Consider the following 21,011-nt stretch of genomic DNA (forward strand, 5'->3'; position numbering starts at 1 on the left):
TGGCAGGATTAGGAGACATTCACAGGCTACCATCATAGTAGCAATTCAGCCAAGAAACTGCAACACAGATTCCAAACTAGTTTGATGAGGAATGGGTTATTTACCCGATTTCAAAGCACAACCCCACAAGATGCTTATTAGTAACTTTTCAGTGGAGAAACCCAGCAGATACCACCTCCATTAAGTCGTCAAGGTTAACATCACCACTAACAGGGTGATTCAAAATCATGTTATCCCGATAGGATGCGATGGGAAGAGCACAGCATTACTTGATATTCCTGCCAGAAATGTATAACCTGGAATCCAACAGTAAGCATCAACAAATCCAAATTGAGGGACAGTCTGCAAAACAGCCGTAATCTTCAAATGTCAAGGTCATTAAAACAAACCTGGATTGTTCCAGACTACAGGAGATGGAGACAGGACTACTAAGTGCAACTTTTTTCTGCTGATAGAAGATATTATTGGGGTCACTGGGAAAATTTAGTTATCTGTGGATGGTAGTATTTTCAGGTTAATTTTTAGTTCTGATGGATTTGGTGATATAGAACAGCTTCAGTTATAGGAATTATGCATTTGCAGGAGTGTTGGGACATCACCTTGCAACCTATTCTTAAAAAGTATTCAGAAAAAAATGGACTATTCTTGCAATATTCTTGGTAATTGGTACTTTCCTTTAAATTTGAAATTATTAGGGGCACCTGGGCAGCTCAGTCAATTAAGCATCTGACTCTTGATTTCGACTCCAGTCATGATCTCAGGGTTGTAAGATCCAGCCCCACATGGGGCTCTGAGCTCAGCAGGGAGTCTGCTTGAGATTCTCTCTCCCTGCCCCTCCCCTAGCCCCCTCACCCCTGTTCTCTCTCAATTCTTAAAGTTCTCTCAATTTCTTTTGTGTCAAACATTTAAGGGTACAATAAAAAAAGAAAATGAAACAATTTTGCTAAAAAGTCAAGATCCTTTTAATTTTTTAGAAAGAGGTTACTTAGAGGGAAAACAGTGCTTAAAATTGCACAGAACTGAGGTTAAGTGGAGACCATGACCAAATAAATACACAACAAGGACTCGTTTTGATGCTCCTTAAAGCAGTGTTTTTGAATCAGGTAAACATTCAAAGAAAGGTGATTCTTCTTGATGTGCTTCTTGCTGAACAAAATTTGTATTCACCTTTGTATGTATCAACTGCCTAGCCTAGGTATTTGAACTCTGAAATAATTTAATGCAACTCAAATGACACTTTAATATATAATACTTTCTTGATTTCTTCAATTCATATATAATAAATTCTTGATGTCTTTAAATTCATGATTCCCATGACCATTTCAGTTATGATAAATTACAAAGTGGCAAGAAAGATTCTTTGAGATCTCAAAGAAAGAAAGAAACCAGAGGATGGGGTGCCTAGGTGGTTCAGTTGGTTAAGCGTCCAACTCTTGAACTCAGTTGAGGTCTTAATCTCAGGGTCATTGAGTTCAAGCCCGGCACTGGGCTCCATGCTGGGCATGGAGCCTACTTAAAAAAAAAAACAAAAAACAAAACAAACTTGAGGAAAGTATATATTAAAGGCCTTCACAAATATGAAGGACAATTATTAAAATCTTGATAAAAAGCAATCTGTCCTAGGTTCAAGGTACAAGTCTGAATCCTTGAACTTTCCAAGATCAAGACACCATTTGCATATGTTCTTTTTTAAAAAACTCCAATGAACTCCTATCCCATCAGGAGCAGGTGCCTCTCAGCCAGCACCAGACAGAGGAGGCTTGCGATATTTGCATTGAATCCAAACCCGGTACATTGTCAGCTGTTTCCCCCGGTTCACTTGCAATCGGCGATCCACCAGGTTTTGAACCTTTTCCAGTCCAGCAGTAGTGAAAAGCGTATCCATCTCCTCTGGTTTGGAAAAGAGACGTTTATATATTTTCCGCTGAGGAAAAAACATTATCTACCACTTCCTATGTTTAGTGGGGCTCCGTGAGACTGTTTTTATTTATATATTTTAAATGGCTTGAGCCGCGCTGTTTATTTATAAGTGCAGTAGCAGTTTGGTAACAGCAAGTTCACATTTAAATGGGGGAAGCCGAACTGTCTGGGAAGGGCAGGATGGTATCCCGAGGGAGACCCAAAGAGTTGGCTGACGGGGAGGAATTTTCAAGAAGGGCTTTACGGACACCTTAAGATTACATGCAAAAATCTACATAAATGTAATGTCAAAGCCACTTTTTTAGGGGAGAGATTCCTCCATTTTCACCAGAGGCTCAAAAAAGTATGTGACAGAATAAAGGGTCCGGGAATGGCAGTGGGCACATGGGCAGGGCCGGCCGCAGAGGAGAGCCATTCTGGGTTACAGCTGGAGCCAGGGAGCACGGGCCTGGCTCCGGGGCCCCTAGGGGGTGACCCAGCCTGCAGGGTGACGCCAGTTGCACTGAAGTCCCGCAAAATGGGGCAGGTCTCCTGTTTTGGACAAAGGGATTGGGAGGAAGAGCAGACCGCAGGAGGGCCATGCAGAGGGCTGAAGGCTCCTGTTAAGCGGAGCCTGTTTGCAGAACAGCGAACGGGTTCCGGGCAGCCGAGCGCAGGGTGGCGAAGGCTGCCATGGGTGGGAGGGCCCAACAGTCTTACTTCTGAGAGTACACGGAGCAATGTCTGAGCTGGTGTTTGGGGGACTACTGGCGTACGCAAAGATGAACGTTTTCATACCTTGTGTGAAGAAGTAAACTCTAGTACCGTCACCTCTCACGTAGAAATTTTCAGACAGACACTGACCTGTGGAGCGATGTGATAAAATCAGAGAAACTTTAAAGCACTTCTTTGAATTTCACTGCCAATCAAATGTGCATCGTGATACCGATTTCTTGGGCAGAGAACAGAAGCCTTGGTTACTCTGGGCACCTTGCAGGAATCGGCAGTTTCGCTGCTATGAAGGAACAGTGCTTTGGAATGAGCAGTGCCGGGGGCGCCATCAACCACAGTGTTCAATCACACGGGCGATCCTCAGCCCTCTGTTCTAGAGCTGTTTCCTGTTGCAAACAGTGTTTCCCTCCTCCCTCATTCAATAAATACCACATACTCTTTGTAAAACAAAAATAAATAAACAAAAGCCAGGGACCATAGCTACGTTGAAGGGAGGGAAACCTGAGCCACTGGGACCATTTCCCACGTCTCGCCACGTGTCCACACACACTCATAAATACAACCCGCGTGCTGTTTTTATCATGCATGCTCTCCCCTCAGCTGCCAAGCCCTCTGACCTAATGTCAATTTATCAACCTGGTAGGTGATCCTGCACCTTTGGAATGTCAATATAATCTTACTTGCTTTACTTTGCTTATTTCTCCCCAGCCACTCCTGTATGTGCGATCAAGTTTAAAACAGTCACCTGCACACTTGCTTTTCTCATCTGGGAACGCAGAACGGAAACCCCGCCAGGACCGCCGGTCTGGGGCCCACCTCATGCGGCAGGCACAATGCTCCCCTCCCCAGAGGCATTCACTTTGTTTCGAAGCTTTTGCCTACACACACATTACATGCTAGTTCTTGAGTAGTTCCCCAAAGGACTGTTAGACTGAGTAGATAACACCACTGTGCTTAAAAAAAAAAAAACAAAACCCAAAAACCCAAACACCATTAACAAGTTGTTATTTCTACCAGTAATGGAGAAGTGGATCTCCTTCTTTGAAATGGCCAGCGGTAGGTTTAAGAAGTAGTTCTCTCACTATAGTTTTGTTACCTTGAAGTTTGTTTTTGGCCATTTGGATTTGCCCTTCTGTGAATCAACTCTAAAATTTTCCTTCCCTGTTTTTTGGGTGGGTTGCTGATCTCCTTATCAATTTGCCAACAGGCCCTTGAAAAGCAGAGATAATAATTGAGTCTTTATCTGTTCTAGGCACTGAAATTATTTGTCTTTCAATTTTTTAATGGCATCTTTTGCCATGCCACATTTAAAATTCCTTATGTAATCAAATCTTTTCCCCAAGGTAGCTATTCTAAAAGTAGCTGTCTTGGTTAAAAGATCTCCCAAATACCTAGATTATACAAATCTTCAAAAACATACCGTTCTTGTCATGTGTTAAGTAACTTTATATATGGAGCTATAATTCTAGAGTTTCTATTTGATTTCACTGACTTCTAGGTCTATTCTGATGGCAAAACTGTTGCTTTGGTAATAGTAGCAAAATACCTTTTTTAAACCGAAGCTGAGCCATGTCGTAGCGGCCATAATCTCGCAGAAGCATCATCCCTCCGGGCTTTAGAAGCCTGCTCAGCCTGTTGATAGCTTTCTGCATCCTGCGGGGCAACACAGAATGAAGATCAGGTCTCCTTAAGGACAGGATTCCTTTTCCTTATAGCATGCCCGGAAAAGCCAGTGGACTTCCTAACCTTGACACACGAACCCTGACATCTCGGCTCCTCTGCTCTTGCTTCAGTGAGAATGGGAGCACACACCCAAGCTTCTCAGGTGCTTCTGCTGTCTGCTCATGACCGTGTCTTTGACCCACTCCCTTCACCAGGAAGAGGCCTGAGGATAATCCGCTTCCGCCCGAGGGCTCCACTTAAATACTCTGCGTCTGGCTTACTTCCTACTCCTCCTGGGACGGCCTCTTGGGGAAGCCACCCCTGTCCTGTGCCCCTGGGGCTCTCGGAGCACAGCCCTGAAAACCTGCAGTGAGGACTACTAGTTAGCTGACTCATCCGCCTGCCCCTAGACCTGAGAGCTCTGAAGGCAGAGACTGTACCTTTCCATTTGTTAAATGAAGATGAAACCTCAAGCACTTAACAGTTTACATGGTGAGTCAGAATGCAAATGAGTGCCCCAGGCAGAGCGCTTTACCTTCTGACTGCACTTCCCACACGCAGGCTTAGTGCTGGTTTCGCCTATGCTAACCTTGGAAGTATCAATGCTACAAAGTCTACTTGAATACTGAATAAATAGTTTTTAATTTTAGTGTTTTATTTCAGTCCACGTCAGTTTTTAAGTTTGTAGCATTTAAACTTCCACTGATATTTTATCTATTAATCAAACTCTACCCCCAATGTGGTGCTTGAACTCACGACCCTGAGATCAAGAGTCACATGGTCTACTGACTGAGCCAACCAGGTGCCCCGAGACTTCTGCAGTTACGAATGTTTATTTTTTTATTTGTTTAAAAGATTTTATTTATTTATTTGACAGAGGGAGACACAGCCAGAGAAGGAACACAGAGGGAGTGGGAGAAGCAGACTCCCGCTGAGCAGGGAGCCCGATGTGGGGCTTGATCCCAGGACCCTGGGACCATGACCTGAGCCGAAGGCAGATGCTTAACGACTGAGCCACCCAGGTTCCCCTGCAGTTATGAATGTTTAAACCATGCCTGGCTTTTGGGGCTGTCTTGCACCTGCCTTTCTGCACGCTCACAATATCCCTCCCTGTCAGGTCAGATGACTCAGTGCTCTTCTCAAGGAAACATGGGACGGAGACAGTCGCTCGCTCCTCTGGGTCTCTGGAGGATGCTGCTTCCTGAGGACAGTACCTCATCCGGACAGCTGGCTGCCCACGTCTAAGAACCTTACCAGTATCTCGCAAGGTTCGGCACCTAAACTGGATTTTATGGAATTTTATGTATTTTATGGAATTCCCCTGTACTGCAGTTTTCCAAAGAACTTAAACATAAAGGAACACCCGAGTTAAGCTTCACTATAAATTCTGTGTTGTTAGTAAGGCTGGTTTACCAAAAGCATTTAAAAAGCCCAATGAGGGGTGCCTGGCTGGCTCAGCTGGTAGAGTGTGTGGCTCTTGATCTCAGGGTTGTGGGTTTGAGCCCTACGTTGGGCGTACAGATTACTTAAAAATAACATCTTAGAGGTTTATTTATTTTTTTAAAGATTTTATTTATTTGAGGAAGAGTGTGAGCAAGAGACAGCACAAGCAGGATTGGGGCGGCGGAGGGGGAAGGCAGAGGGAGAAGCAGACTCCCCGCTGAGCAGGAAGCCTGATGTGGGGCTCGATCCCAGGACCCCGGGATCATGACCTGAGCCAAAGGCAGTTGCTTAACCGACTGAGCCACCCAGGTGTCCCTTAAAAATGACATCTTAAAGTAAACTAAAAAGCCCTATGAGGGGGCTGGGGCTCTAAACAGAGGGGGGCTCTAAAACAGCGGGCTGCGATTATCAGCAGGGGTCCCCCCACACCCAGTAACACTGCTCTCCCATCCCCTGTGGATGTTCAACCATGGCACCGAAAAGAAGAACCAACCGCTGGGGCACCTGAGTGGCTCAGTCGTTAAGCGTCTGCCTTGGGCTCAGGTCATGATCCCAGGGTCCTGGGATCGAGCCCTGCATCGGGCTCCCTGCTCAGCGGGAAGCCTGCTTCTCCCTCTCCCACTCCCCCTGCTGTGTTCCCGCTCCTGCTGTGTCTCTCTCTGTCAAATAATAATAAAATCTTTAAAAAAAAAAAAGAAGAACCAACCGCTGTAGCCAACAGGCAGAGGTTTAGAGACAAACAGGTTTATTAGGAAAAGGGTTGAGACACTTGTATCACTTTGAAAGAATGGCTTTTCCCGGCCTATCAGATAATCCTGCTTACTTAGGGTCCAACCCTGGTATCAAGGTTCCTGACCCAAGCTTTGTTCTGTGACACTACTGGCTAGGGGACCTAAAACTTACTTGTCTGGAACAACGGCCGAAAGAACAAATATGAGGATGATGATGTCGAGGCTCTCCCCGGGCACTGGGTAACTCGTATCTTCATCACACAGATCATGGACAAAGGCAAAGCACCGACAAGGATCGTATGCTGAATTTGTCTGCCGACAGTTGAGAGACACATAGGTTAGAAAATGTTCACACAGCCTGGAGGAAAGCTAATCTTGCTTGAAATGTAACCGCTGCTCCTGCTGCTGAGGGCTATCGCTCTAATCAGGACGCACGCCTTCTTACTCAAAGCCTGAGAACGTCCAACAATTCCAGGGACGAGCCTGTGGAATCCAATTGGTATTTTTACTTATTTATTTTTTAACCTTTTTTTTTTTTAAAGATTTTATTCATTTATTTGAGAGAGAGAGAGAGCGCACGCGCGCACGAGAGAGAGCATGAGCAGGGAAGGGGGCAGAGGGAGAAGGAGAAGCAGGCTCCCTGCTCCCCGCTGAGCAGGGAGCCTGCCGTGGAGCTCAAGCCCGGGACCCTGCGACTGTGACCTGAGCTGAAGGCAGACGCTTAACCCACTGAGCCACCCAGGCGCCCCGCCAACTGGTACTTTTAAAACGGAATGTTTTTTTTTTTTTTTAAGATTTTATTTATTTATTTGAGAGAGAGAGAATGAGAGATAGAAAGCACGAGAGGGAAGAGGGTCAGAGGGAGAAGCAGACTCCCTGCTGAGCAGGGAGCCCGATGCGGGACTCGATCCCGGGACTCCCGGATCGTGACCTGAGCCGAAGGCAGTCGCTTAACCAACTGAGCCACCCAGGCGCCCTAAAACGGAATGTTTTGAAGGTGCCTGGCTGGCTCAGTCAGTAGAGCCCGTGACTCTTGATCTCAGAGTCATGAGTTCAAGCCCCATGTTGAGGGTAGAACTTACTTAAATTAAAAAAAAAAAAATTAAAAAGTTTTTCTTAAAAGTAAAATGAATGTGAGGGGGGCGCCTGGATGGCTCAGTTAGTGAAACATCTGACTCTTGATTTCAGCTCAGGTCATTATCTCAGGATTGTGAGATCAAGCCCCGTGTTGGGCTCCATGCTGGGCAGGGTGCCTGCTTAGGATTCTCTCTTCCTCTGCCCCCCGTGCCCCCCCCAGCCCCCTCTCACACTCACACTCGCCCTCTCTTAAAAAAAAAAAAGGAATGTTCTTGATTCTTCTACTTTTATTCTTCACTCTGATGCATAAAGTTAGATTTGAGGCCTGGAAAGTGATCAGGAAGGTAAACGACCACAAGGAAAAAGAAAAATCTCATCAGGAGAGAGAAAACATACTGACATTTAAAATCATGATTTAAAACAACTCCCAAACCAAGTATAGCATATTACACCAATCACAGAATTCTCCAGGAAAACATATTAGATGTGGAAAATTTAACTTTATATTTTATTATCATAAAATTAACCAAAGAAAAGAATAAATTAACTAAAGATAAGCTCAATATTCACCTGGTCTACATCCATAAAAGTAACTCACTCCAGAAAGACACAAACCACCAATTCCAGATCTCCTGTGCTAGCAGCAGTAGACATGACCATAACTGACACATTTTAGGGTAATTTCTCTTTCTGTATCTCTCTTCTCCAAAAATGTGACTTTGTTCCTCATTGGCCACAGCTAATTCAAACAGGGCAAGTAGATTATCAGCTGGGCCGGGTCAACCAGACTCTTTCTGGGGACTCTGGAATCAGGACAAGTCATTCTGGTGAGGTTCTGAGAACACCTGAACAGGGTGGACACGTAAGGGGGCAAGCACGTTGGCATCATGTGACAAACCCATTACAGAAAGCTGGTCTGTAAAGAGGAAAACAAAGGGCAAACGGCTCTGGGCTATGCGAGATAGGAAACCATGAGCTTGAGGGAGGTACTGTGACAGGAAGAGGAAGGAGTGGAAGCAGCTTACCAGGAGCCAATAGGCCTTGGCATCTGCCACCTTTTCGGGGCTGAGTGCCTTGGCTACACTTTATGCCTTTGGGTTCTATGACCTTCTTTCACTGAATGAGTTTGTCTGGGTGTGTCTGTGACTTGTAACTCAAAGAACCCTGACTAGAAACAATCTTCTCATTTTAATCCTTAAAACCTATGTTTGGAGACGTCAGGAGACTGGCCCAAAGTTCCACAACTGGCCAGTGACAGGTTCCCCATTCATGCTTGGTTCTTTCCTCTACTCGGGCTGTTCCAGCAAGTCTTTTACTTTCAGACCACATACGAGTAACAGGAATTTGCTAGATGGGGCGCCTGGGTGGCTCAGTTGGTTAAGCGACTGCCTTCGGCTCAGGTCATGATCCTGGAGTCCCGGGATCGAGTCCCACATCGGGCTCCCTGCTCAGCAGGAAGTCTGCTTCTCCCTCTGACCCTCTTCCCTCTTGTGCTCTCTGTCTCTCATTCTCTCCCTCTCAAATAAATAAATAAAAAATCTTTAAAAAAAACCAAAAAAACAAAAAAACAGGAATTTGCTAGAGACCTTGATTTTTAGGAGACCCTTTCCCCTTTAATCAGTGGAAATTACAGATAGGACCCAATGCACTTACCTGGACCAGTTCTACAGCTGTGGTGGAAAAATCACAACAGTAAACAAAGAGTCCCGGATCACTGAAATGGGCAGAAAAAAGAGTCGAACAATTAAGACTGTAAACTGAATTATATCTGTTCTCCTTTGTGTGGCAGACTTAAAATATCAAAGGTCCCATATATTGGCAGTGGAACAGGTTTTGAAGCTCACCAATTTTCCTGATGACAAAGATAACAAAGAAATCGACATCTTGTCACCCACAGTTCCCAATAACCATTATTACCGGTCTGCTGAAGTTTTGAGAAACAACACACCCCTTTCTCCTCTTTGCTATCCTATAGTTAAACTTTACAACACACTTACTTGTTAGTTTGTAAAATCGGAAAGACTGTGTTTCCCACACCACAACCAACCTGCGGACAAAAACGAACTTTTAGTTACAGGACTTTCAAGGAATTAATTCCCTAGGGCTAGATAAATAATCAACAATAATCTTGCTTAATTGTATTAGTAGGGAAGGTGCAGTGACCAGAGCTAAATAGTAGCCACGACATTCCCCAACCTTGACCTCAGGAAGTCTAAAAGAGGTAGCCGTAACAGACAAGAGCATGGGCTCTCGACAGCAGAAGGGAGCTGGTGTGGAAAAAAGGGCATGGATTGCTTTTACTTTTTGAGTTTTAGCAAATGGTCCTATAGATGATATATTTTTTTTCTCATTAATACAGTACTTGCCAACCACTTTCCCTAGGCTGCCTGAGGAGGTATAGGAAAGGGAACATACAGGGTAGAAGAGACATGGGAGAAAGGCCTATAGGAGGTGGAGACAGTTCCTGCCCATGACGAAGAGGATGAGAAAGGCCACCATCAGCCAAAAGAGCCCCATGGCCTCTGAGAGAGCAAAGCCCAGAATGGCATAGAAGAGTTGTTGCTTCAGAGAGGGGGGATTCCTGGCATGACCAGTGATGAGGCTCCCAAACACAGTCCCAATTCCAGTCCCAAAGCCAGCCACCCCGACCGCGGCAGCCCCAACCCCAATGAACTTGGCTGTGTCAATGTCCCTTGAAATGGGACTGGTTCAGAAGCTGTAGCTAGTAATAAGTGAGGTGAGGGGATGTGGGGCTGCCAAGCTGCTGAGGCTCCCATCTGTCATGTCTCCGGTGGTTTTAGCACCGCTGCGGTGATTGGTTCAACAGCTGAGAGGTGCTCCTGACCAAGAAGGGGGTGGAGACGAACTCTGCACAGGTGTACATTTATTTTCAGGGTATGAGGGGCTGTAGCAGGAGAGCTGCTCCCGTGCAAAGAAGACAGAGAGGGCAGATGAAATGTTCTCTTACTGAACTGCACTGTATCATTATTGGAAACCTGTTTCTCAGATTAAGCAGAAAAATTCATGGAAAGGGGACCATGGATTACACTGTCCTAAACATGCTGCTGGGTGTGCTAATAACAGTGACCCTTTGGGGCTGGGTGTCTGACTCTTGGTTTCGGCTCAGGTCATGATCTCAGGGTCAAGGGATCAAGCTCTGCGTCAGGCTCTGTGCTCAGTGCAGAGTTTGCTAGAGATTACCTCCCTTTCCCTATCCCTCTGCTCCTCCCCCTGCTCTCACACACGTGCTCCCCCTAAAATAGATAAATGAAATCTTTAAAAACAAAATAAAAAAAAAATCCCCAAACCCAAAAAAGACAGTGACCATTTACTAAGGGCTTACTACATGCCAGGCACTGTTTTTAGCCATTTTACATCATTATCTCAATATATGTCATTCTCATAACTACTATGAGGCAGACAGAGAGGCAGAAGTCCCCTTCTGCTTGGGGAGGGGAAAGGACTAGTAACAAGGTCAGGCTGGAGTACTCAACCGCAAGGCTAATTAGCTTCCAGCGGAGCGTAGTCACCGCCTCTAAATCTGCAGTACGGTACCCACCTAGGCACGTTTCCAGGGGTAGTCTTGCCCCCACAACACCGCCCCAACTAGGAAGACAAGAACTCTCCTATGCCTGAGAAGCAGGCCCCATCGCGACTAACCCCCCCTCCCCCATCTTATGTTACAAGAGAAGTCAAAGAATTTGTCTTGTGACTTGGGACTCTTCCAGGCAGCAGGTACAGCAGATGCTACAATGTGCAGATGCGATAGGATGTCCCCAGGTAGCACCCTCAGGTGATCTTTCTTTGCCACAACCACCAAATTATCTGGTCTGAATTTAGGACATGTCATTAGTTCAAAAATGGAGGTGTTTCTGGGGCGCCTGGGTGGCTCAGTTGGTTAGGCGACTGCCTTCGGCTCAGGTCATGATCCTGGAGTCCCGGGATCGAGTCCCGCATCGGGCTCCCTGCTTGGCGGGGAGTCTGCTTCTCCCTCTGACCCTCTTCCCTCTCGTGCTTTCTATCTCTCATTCTCTCTCTCTCTGAAATAAATAAATAAAATTAAAAAAAAAAAAAGAACCCTTTAAAAAAAAAATGGAGGTGTTTCTAGGCCAACATAAGAGTCAAGTCTAGTCAGCTTCTTCAGACAGAATCACTTCTGCGGTCAGCCTCTCGGTGCCACCCATGTGTACAATAAAACAGCCCCGTTAACCCCACTCTCAGGACAACAGAGGGGGGTTACCTCGAGTATTCTGTAGGTGGCTGAGGATCCAGGGAACTCATCAGCACAGATTTCCAGGCGGTTGAGTTTCCGAGTTACATCTCCTTCTACAGGAGGCACCTGTGTTTTACGTCCAAGGCTATCTGAAGAACACGTGTGCTGTTCTTCTAGCTTTAAACCAGGTCCGTCCTCCTTGCTCCTACCTTCAGGTACTTCACTCCTCTTGTTCTCTGAGAGCCAATCATTAAAGTCATTTTGGTCCGGGCTAGGTGCCAACTCTGGGAATTCAGTGAAAAGCCAATGTCTATCCTTGAAAAACCTGTTTTCGTGGATTTTGTAGAACTCATTCCAGTATTTGTGGGCATTGACTTCATAATCAACTGTAAATATTAAAGAATTAAAAAAACTCTCAATCTCTCAATATTTTATGTGTCCCTAATGTCAAATGTCATCCTGCTTCACCAAATGTCACTTTATACTAAAAGTATCCTCAAGTAGAGCTATAATCTCAGAGCTGGAAATCTGGCAGTCCTACCACCTACCCTACCTGAACTCCCCTCTGTGTCTTGTCCTTCTAGGGAGGAACTCCGACCAGGGAACTTACTGGTTCCACCCACATCTTCAGGTGGCTCTTAGCTACTAGAAAATTCTAACGTTAAGGAAAAAAAAATTCTAACATTAAGCAAAAAAATCTGTCTTCTGGTCAAAAAGTCCTACTATTTCTTAGGGCCATACAGAACAATTCTTTTGTATTTAAGGGCAGTTATTTTCCCCTCTAAATCTTCTCTTTTACAGGTGAAATGTCCCAGGTTCTTCAGTCATTCCCTATGTGAACTCTATGGTTAATGACACATGCAGCTCTTCCTTAAATATACTCCTCTGTCTGTGGTTCTTTATTGAATGTGGAGCAAAGAAAGAATTCAATACTACTAAAAGATCCTAAAAACGGGACAAAGGGGGAAAGGAGAAACGCTGACAAGAGGGAAAAATGTCTTCAGATGAGAAGAGTTTCGATGAGAGAGGACAGGGGAGACTTAAGAAGGGTAGACTGTTTCCACTACAGTTTAAGGTGATCAAGGCAGTGGGCAGTACTAGACTACAGTTTTCTGCTCTTTGCCGATACAGGACCTCGACTACTGTAGTAGAAAAGAAAAGAAAAATCTAAGAAATTGGATTTTAGTTCCACCATTCCTACTAACTAACTGCTTACCTCTGGGTAAGGCACTTAATGTCCTGTGGTCCAAGTTTCTTTAACTGTAAAAAGAGGATATTGGACTATATGATTTTCAAAATCCCTTTCAACTCTAACTTGCTTTGATCTAGTCTCTGTCAAACTATGTAAGGTGAATACTTTGTAACTGGAATCTTCTTATTGTTATAGTGAACTGTGGGATACTACGCTCCCAATTTCTAGTCCTACTTTCAATTGTCATCTAGCACACAGGCTCAGCTAGTCCTAGTATTAGTATCTAGAGATATTCTGCAGTAAAATCATCCACCTCTCCAGAAGAGGTCTCTTTTTCTTTGGCCAGACTTACCTACACTCCTCTTCACCCTCCTTTCCTTGGCAGAAGCCCTAAAATCCCCATAGCCAAGGAAAGACACAAAATTCACCAGTCATTAGCTACCCCCCCAACAATATTTAGAATCTGATCGTTAGAATCTAGCTTCAGTGACATTTCCTCAGCTAGGGTAATCATATAGACGAGGCACAACATCCAAGTCGATCATGTGACCAAACGGTTACCATAGGCCAGTCGTATGATGGCTCTAGTCGACGTACTAAAAATTAATCGCTAGGAAATATATCAAGATACTGTTATTCCCTCTCAAATAAAGCCAAAACCCAAACTCCCTCTTCGCCCTAACAAGATTTTAGGGTGAAGCCCTTTTCCATCCTAACCCAGCCCCACCCCTCCCGTTCTACCCCCGAATTCGGGATCAGTCCAGTAACAAAGGCTCTTGGCGGTCTAGGTTCTCCGGCCTCTCCGGGAGAGTGCGTCCAGTAGTACGCTGGCTGCTGACACCACTGAGGGCCCACCTAGGCGCACCTTGCTTCTCCTGGCACACCCGCTGGGTACTGTTCTCTCGGACTTTCCTCTCCGCTGCGGCGGCCTGCTCTTCCGACCACTCCACATTGTCCCTGGGAAAATCAAACGGGCAGCTTAGGGGCCTCACGTTCGGCAGGCTCCGTCGCTGGCCACGCAGAGCCTCTCCCGTGGAAGGAGAGCGCCTCGAGCAGGGCAGCGCGACTCGTGGTCGGCTGTCAGGGGCTTCTCAGAGCGCACGGGGCTGCGGGACAGAGGACAAGCCGCAGGCGGGACGAGGGGTAGGGCAGTTACCAGGCATTATGGTGGAAGACGCGCGCCGGATCGTTCAGGAACCTGCTTCCAAACTGCTGCCTCTTCTCGCCGACCGCAGCCGGAGCGCACTCAGGATAGGGGCCGGCCATGACACCGGAGCCGGATATGCCTACCTTTCCGACACGCGAAAACTTCCTGTGGGGCCACTCCCCCTCCGGAAGTCGCGGGGTCCGGGCGGGAAAAGAGCAAGGAGGGGCGGGGCAGTTCTGAAGCCCCAGTCTGGGCTGGAGCTGGAGCTCCGCCCCATAGGGGCGGTCCCTAAGTTGGGGAAGTGCTCTCCGTGTAAGGAGCGCTCGCCCACAGAGTTTCTCTGAGCTGGCTTTTCCTCTGTCGGCAAAAGGCGCCGGTGGCCGTGTAGGCCCGCAGGAAAGTGGGAGACAGGGATCCCTGGGTGGCTCAGTGAGTTAAGCGTCTGCCTTCGGCTCAGGTCATGATCCCAGGGTCTTGGGATCGAGTCCCACGTGGAGCTCCCCGCTCGAGTCCCTCATGGAGCCTGCTTCTGCCTGCTGCTCTCCCTCCTGCTTGTGCTCATGCTCTCCTTCTCACAAATAAATAAATAAAATCTTAAAAAAGGGGCTCCTGGGTAGCTCAGATGGTTAAGCGTCTGCCTTCTACTCAGGTCATGATCCCGGGGGTCCTAGCATCGGGCTCCTGGCTCAGCAGGGAGCCCGCTTCTGCCTCTCTCCCTGCTCATGCTCTCTCTCTATCTCTGTCAAATGAATAAATATATATATTTTTTAATCTTAAAAAAAAGTGGGAGACATTACGCTTCAGCCTCCTTTCTATACTGGGGTCGTCTAACAGGTTTCCCAGTTTCCCTCAAGTTTTTTTTTTTTTTTTAAGATTTTATTTATTTTTTTTGACAGAGACACAGCGAGAGAGGGAACACAAGCAGGGGGAGTGGGAGAGGGAGAAGCAGGCTTCCTGCTTAGCGGGGAGCCCGGTGCGGGACTCGATCCCAGGACCCTGGGACCATGACCTGAGCCAAAGGCAGACGCTTAACGACTGAGCCACCCAGGCGCCCTCCCTCAAGTTTTAAGACAGGAAAAATCTTGAATCACTTTGAGAATTAAGGTGCCTAGTTCCCTTTAGACCTGATGGCAGAAGAATTTGAGGAAGATAGCAAGCTGGCTGAGGAAATAAGCAGTTTTCCAGCTTCTGTAGTGGGCTCTTCATAGTGTGAAAAGCTATGAAAAAGAATAAAAGAATACTATTTTTCTGGGTAGGGGGATATGGAATGAATTCTGAGAACATGAGGTTAATTTATATAATTATATAATTTTTATTTTTATTTATTTTTAAGATTTTATTTATTTATTTGAGAGAGAGAATGAGAGATAGCACGAGAGGGAAGAGGGTCAGAGGGAGAAGCAGACTCCGCGCTGAGCAGGGAGCCCGATGCGGGACTTGATCCTGGGACTCCAGGATCATGACCTGAGCCGAAGGCAGACGCTTAACCCACTGAGCCACCCAGGCGCCCTAATTATATAATTTTTAAACTATGTTTTTTTTTTTTTTTTTAAGAATTTGTCAGAGAGAGAGAGCACACAAGAAGGGGGAGCAGCAGAGGGAGAAGCAGGCTCCCCACCGAGCAGGGAGCTCTAGTCCGCTGGATCCCACTGATCCGAAGGCAGATGCTTAACGCACTGAGCCACCCAGGTGCCCCTATAATTACATAATTTATAACCACGTACTTTTTGGAATTATCCATACCTGAGCTTGTTCACACAATCAGGACTGTAATACAACACATAAAGTTTGTTATATTAATACATTTTCAGCCTTACATTTCTGTTTCAATAATTACTATAAACTGATTCTCAAAATAATCTAGAAGGAAGTATCCTGTTGATATAAGGTTTAGTTGAGAAGAGTTCCAGGCGAGTAAGGACTACCATTTGGAAGGAGTTCAGGTAATGGTTAATTAGTTATTTAAGTGGTGCAGTACTAGACAGAGCCCACTGGTAACCAGTAATCATTTACTTCATTGAACATTCTTTCCATAGGCAAAACTGAAGGGAGCTATGAGAGATTCTGTATCTTTCTCAGAAAAGAAATGGAAACAAGCCTTAAACCCTCAATCATAAAGAAAAATACATGAGTGAATCGAAAAAATAAGGTAATAAAGAACTTGTACTTTATTCGAAAACACGTTTGCCATTCTCACGGTCTTTTGAAACATTTTGAACAAAACCTCCTTTCCAAAAAACAAGTACAAGGATTTTTATCTTTTCTCAAGGCCAGTTGTTTGATATAGTGGTTGGTTTATATTTATTCTTGGCATCTTGTTCTCTCTTCCGCATGCTTTTTTCTCCCCACACCAAAAACTATTAATGCTCCTAATCAGCAGTCCTACCGCATATTTCCTTGCATAGAGCTCACTCTCTGTTTTCCCCTGAAGTCACTTATTATGTTAGTTCCAATAATTAGTCATTGAAAATGTCAAACAACTTGGTCCCTTTTGATGAAATGTGATAAAAGTATCCTAAACTTAATTTTTATACAATTATCTTTGGTTGACCTGTACAACTCATTTTTCTTCATCTTTTGAAGCACCTAAAATCATTTTTCTGAAGAAATTTGGAAGACATGGCTGTGAGTCCTTTGTAGTATCAGACTATATATTGGACTGTATCTTCAGCAATACTTTTCAGGGGACCTAAGGGTCCCTCTGCTGGTGAGCTTCAAGAGCTTTTCTAGCTGGGTGGCATGGGTTCAAAGCCTGAAAAAGTTAACAACTCTCAGTCTGGACTACTGCCTTGGGTGTCAACCTGGGACATGGGTAGTTAATTATTTCATGCCTTTCTTTCAGTTCCGATCAGTGGAAATTCTGGTCTGTGTAAGCATGTGCTCTGGAACTGAAAGGTGGGGGAAGGGTGTCCTAATTTGTTTCACGGAACATGCAGCAGCCCTAGAGAATTGAATACGCTGGTTTAACAACTTTAAACAGACTTCGTGGTTTTTTTCTTATTGCAAAATAAATGTGTTTATTGTAGAACATTTAGACAAAAGAAAAAAAGAAACTACCCCATTCCATCCTTAATTTAATCCATTAAACACTTTGGTTTATATGTTTCCAGTCTTTTTTTCTAATTGACTTATAGAAGTAACTTTTACATTAAAATAGTTTCAAAACTGCGTTATGCCCTTTTTTTCACAGCTTGATTGAGGTTTAGTTTACATACAATTAAATTCATCCATCTTAAGTGTATGGTTTGATACATTTTCATAAAAATCTATATTTGTGCAACTACCATCAAAATTAGGTTCTAGAACAACCCCGTAAAGTTTTCTCATGGCTCTGAGCAGTTGTAGCCTGTTTTATAAGTTGATAATGATTGTGAATATCATTATTCTGCTTTAATGTTCTTTTCTAACATTGTTTTAATGACCCTGGTATTGTTTTATAGAGCTGTATCATGATTTGCTGGACACTTAGGCTACTTTAAGTTTCTTACTATTAAAAATCCAACATGATAATCATCTTTATAACTAAATCATTTGTATATTCATGATTACTTCTTTAGAAATAATTTCTAGAAGTGAAAGTACTGAGTCAGTGGTTATAATTAGCTGCATTACTCAGCTGTGAGGTCAGGGCATTTTACTGTTCATTCACTGTTATATATCCAAGTCCTAGAACCCAGGCCAGCACACATTATGCAACTCAATAAATAATTGTTGAATGAATGGCTGAATACCTGTTGCTATACTGTATTTCATCTGCAAGATGCCAGTTTCTACTGTCAACCACAGTGTGGGACAGATTGATAGACTGTATTACTATACATTTTAGATTTTCCAGGACAGATATACTCAAAAATATTCTGTCTTGTTATCCAATTGATCCAAGAAAATATCCCAGGAATTTTAATATTTTGGCATCCAAATTACATTTCTTAGATTGCCTATTACAGTCATAGCCATACCAAAAAAAAATCTGTCAAACCATAGATCTTGTTTTTTGGGTAGGAAGCGTGGTCATGTCTGTAAGATTTTTTTTTTTAAGATTTTATTTATTTATTTTTGAAAATATTTTAGTTATTTATTTGACGGGGCGGGGGGGTGGAGAGAGAGAGAGAGAGAGAGAGCACAAGCAGGGGAAGCTGTAGGCAGAGGGAGAAGCAGGCTCCCTGCTGAGCAAGGAGCCCGATGATGCCGCCGATGCTGGCCTCCATCCCAGGACCCTGGGATCATGACCTGAGCCAAAGGCAGACGCTTAACGACTGAGCCACCCAGACATCCCAAGATCTTGTTTATTTGAGAGAGACAGAGCGAGCAAGAGAGAGTGAGCAAGAGAAAACACAAACAGGGGGAAGGGCAGAGGCAGAGGGAGAAGCAGACTCCCCGCTGATCAGGGAGCCTGACATGGGGCTCAATCCCAGAACCCTGGGATCACGACCTGAGCTGAAGGCAGACGCTCAACTGACCGAGGCACCCAGGTACCCCAAGGTTCTCTTTCTCAACATCACAATATTGTAAAGAACAGCAAATATATTTAGACAGTTTTGAATATTCAAGGTTAACACAAATTTACTTCAAGTCCATTTCATTAAATAGTTTTAGGAGTCTTCACTATTGTCATTACTTTTTTCTGGCATGGTGCGATTTTATATTATAAGCCACTGTCTCCATCAATATGGAACATGTCTTTTCCTTTTTCTAACAGGGAAAAAAATGTAATGGATGATAATCCCTAAACAGGGTTAAAATAGTAAATTTTATGCGTATTTTTCCACCATAAAAAAGTACACCTCCCAAACTTGTAACACAGTTATACATGTGCATCTTTATTAAATACACTAAAGAACAACAGCAACAAGTGTAATGGTGAGATCAACTATTTTTAAGAGGGATTCAAGAGATCAGCCTTATGACGTGTGACTAAGGAGCCTTAGGAACACCCAAATTTAATCAAGATTCCCTGGGAGATGGTGATATTATCCCCTGGAACTGAAAGATCATTGTCATCTGCTGCCTCTGGCCTCTTTTACAAATAATCAAAAACCCAATGTCACTTAAACTCATAAACTCAGACGCTTATTGCTGGGAGAGCCCTATAGGGGCTCAGAGAGGCAGCCCTGTGTTGAGGTAAGTGCCTGCCTGCGGCTTTTCTCCTTCTGCCCAGGCAGTTTTGAGCCAGGTGGGGGCAGCACAGCGCAGCCGTTTCCTGGGAAGGTAACTGCATCGCCTCTAGTTACTCGTTCAGAATTAGGAAAGGGAAACCACATTATGACTTAAACTTTTTTACTGGTCAGAATCCAAAAGATGTCAACATTTCCAGCGGCTAAGAATGTACTAGACAAAAGCAAGAAACCGTAATTTTGATATCTATGAAAAAGTAGTTTGCAATGAGCTGTTTAGAAAATGTAGAAATTTCATTGTCGAAACCCTTTGAAAGCTTTCCGTTTTCTTTTTCTTCCTGTCTCTGTGTCACACTCACTGATATCCGAGGAAGAAGAGAATACAGAGTTGTGGAAGGTATTCCTTTTCATGTGGGCATCACATAACCTTAAGTCCTTCGGCGAAAGTAATTCTTGGCAAACATTCCAGGACCACGTATAAGTAGAAAAGGTGTCATAAAAGGACTCATTTTTAGTGTCTACTCCAATCAGATCCCCTCGGATTTTCCGCCAGAGGTTTAGCATGTCTTTCCGGTGCTCAAGGGCAATTCCCAAGTTATAGGCATCAGTAGCTCTCTTCACCTGCAGTGAGAGAACAGACATTTGCAGTAGTTAGCTTAACATATCTTTGACTTATGAACCACAATTCTAGACATCCCAAGAGTTACATTCCCAGGCTAGGTGAAAATCACCGAGTTTATCCATTGGGTGGAACCTCCTGAGGACATGTGAGTTAGGAGCTGATGGACAATCAAAATGTATGATTTGGGAATAATGAGATAAGACATTTATGACAATATTAAAAACACAATAAACTAAACCAAGGAGGAAATGTGGGATGGAGATAGTCTCTGGAGATAAAAGGAGTGCCAAGGATGGCACTCACTCCAGCCTAGGGCAGGGAGGGAGAAGATGCTGAGTAGTTCCTAGAGGATTTAACCGGATTGAGGGAGTCAGTGGTGATGGGAAGGTGTTGCAGGGAAAGAGAGAGCATAAACAAAGGCAGAGGTAACAAGCCTCTGGAGTTGGTAGGAGGCACAAACATGTTGGTAGTGCTAAAATGTCGAGTTTTGAAAGTGAGAGGGAAGGAATGATGCAGGCAAGGCAAGCAAAACGTTGTCTGCTGTAGGGGCCCTTAGACTTGATCTCAGTGAGGCTGAGAGAGCCCTTTTCTCAGTGAAAATCAATCTGTAGTAAGCCACTATTTCTTTTCTTTTTTTTTTAAGCATTCTTTTTTATTTTTTTAAAAAGATTTTGTTTATTTATCTGAGACACAGAGATACAGAAGGAGAGAGAGAGAATGAGCAGGGGGAGAGCAGAGGGAGAGGGAGAAGCAGCCTCCCCGCTGAGCCGGGAGCCCAATGCGGGGCTCAATTCCAGGACCCTGGGATCATGACCTGAGCAAAAGGCAGAGGTTTAACCATCTGAGCCACTCAGGCTCCCCTGTAAGCCACTATTTCTGATGGAAGTGAGACAAATCTCGGTGTGTGGAGCAGAAAATATAGTTGAGAAATCCTGCCATTGTTGAGAGGGAAAGATTCATCTGCAAGCAGGACAGGGATATAGCTATACCTTCATAATAGATCATTAGCAGCTGTGTGGAGAATGGGTGGAGGGGAGAAGCTGTGAGGCAGGGGTAGGAGGTTGGAGGGTGTTGTCCAGGCAAGACCGAATGAGGGCCTCAGTTAAGGCAGTAGTGGTAGGATGAAGGGGATGGATTTGAAAAATCTTCAGGAGAACAAGAGTAGCCACAGTTGGTCAT

The 21,011-nt window shown here is 44.6% G+C and overlaps 2 protein-coding genes and 1 pseudogene across 9 annotated transcripts in view; all 3 read right to left on the minus strand.

Annotated features, from left to right (window-relative positions):
- Positions 1-938: 938 nt before the first annotated feature.
- METTL2A (methyltransferase 2A, tRNA N3-cytidine) lies at positions 939-14,258 on the minus strand. The gene is made up of 9 exons (XM_025890065.2): positions 14,106-14,258; positions 13,815-13,906; positions 11,785-12,143; positions 9,542-9,591; positions 9,198-9,258; positions 6,640-6,779; positions 4,178-4,284; positions 2,698-2,763; positions 939-1,890 (listed from the first exon to the last, which is right to left on the minus strand). The coding sequence occupies exons 1-9, from the start codon at positions 14,213-14,215 to the stop codon at positions 1,736-1,738; spliced, it is 1,140 nt and encodes a 379-aa protein (XP_025745850.1). The 5' UTR covers positions 14,216-14,258; the 3' UTR covers positions 939-1,735.
- On the minus strand, positions 9,971-11,409 carry LOC112837662 (ATP synthase F(0) complex subunit C2, mitochondrial pseudogene; annotated as a pseudogene).
- Positions 14,259-19,236: 4,978 nt separating the features above from the next.
- Positions 19,237-21,011, minus strand: part of EFCAB3 (EF-hand calcium binding domain 3) — a 306,183-nt gene continuing 304,408 nt past the window's right edge. For all 8 annotated transcript variants that reach the window (XM_073883095.1, XM_073883094.1, XM_073883093.1 and 5 more), the window contains one exon: positions 19,237-19,831. In XM_073883095.1, the coding sequence (XP_073739196.1) occupies positions 19,505-19,831 (327 nt within the window). In that variant the 3' untranslated portion in view covers positions 19,237-19,504. The remainder of the gene's footprint in view (positions 19,832-21,011) is intronic.

This window comes from Callorhinus ursinus, unplaced genomic scaffold (genome assembly GCF_003265705.2).
Source record: "Callorhinus ursinus isolate GAN/ISIS: 27379988/994484 unplaced genomic scaffold, GSC_fseal_2.0 scaffold50, whole genome shotgun sequence".
Lineage (NCBI taxonomy): Eukaryota > Metazoa > Chordata > Mammalia > Carnivora > Otariidae > Callorhinus > Callorhinus ursinus.

Coding starts and splice junctions, on each gene's coding strand:
- METTL2A (XM_025890065.2), bottom strand. CDS start 14,215: ATGGCCGGCCCCTATCCTGAGTGCGCTCCGGCTGCGGTCGGCGAGAAG. Junction 13,907..14,105: donor GTCTTCCACCATAATGCCTG/GTAACTGCCCTA, acceptor TGATTTTCCCAG/GGACAATGTGGAGTGGTCGG. Junction 6,780..9,197: donor CAGCTGTAGAACTGGTCCAG/GTAAGTGCATTG, acceptor AACTGTCGGCAG/ACAAATTCAGCATACGATCC.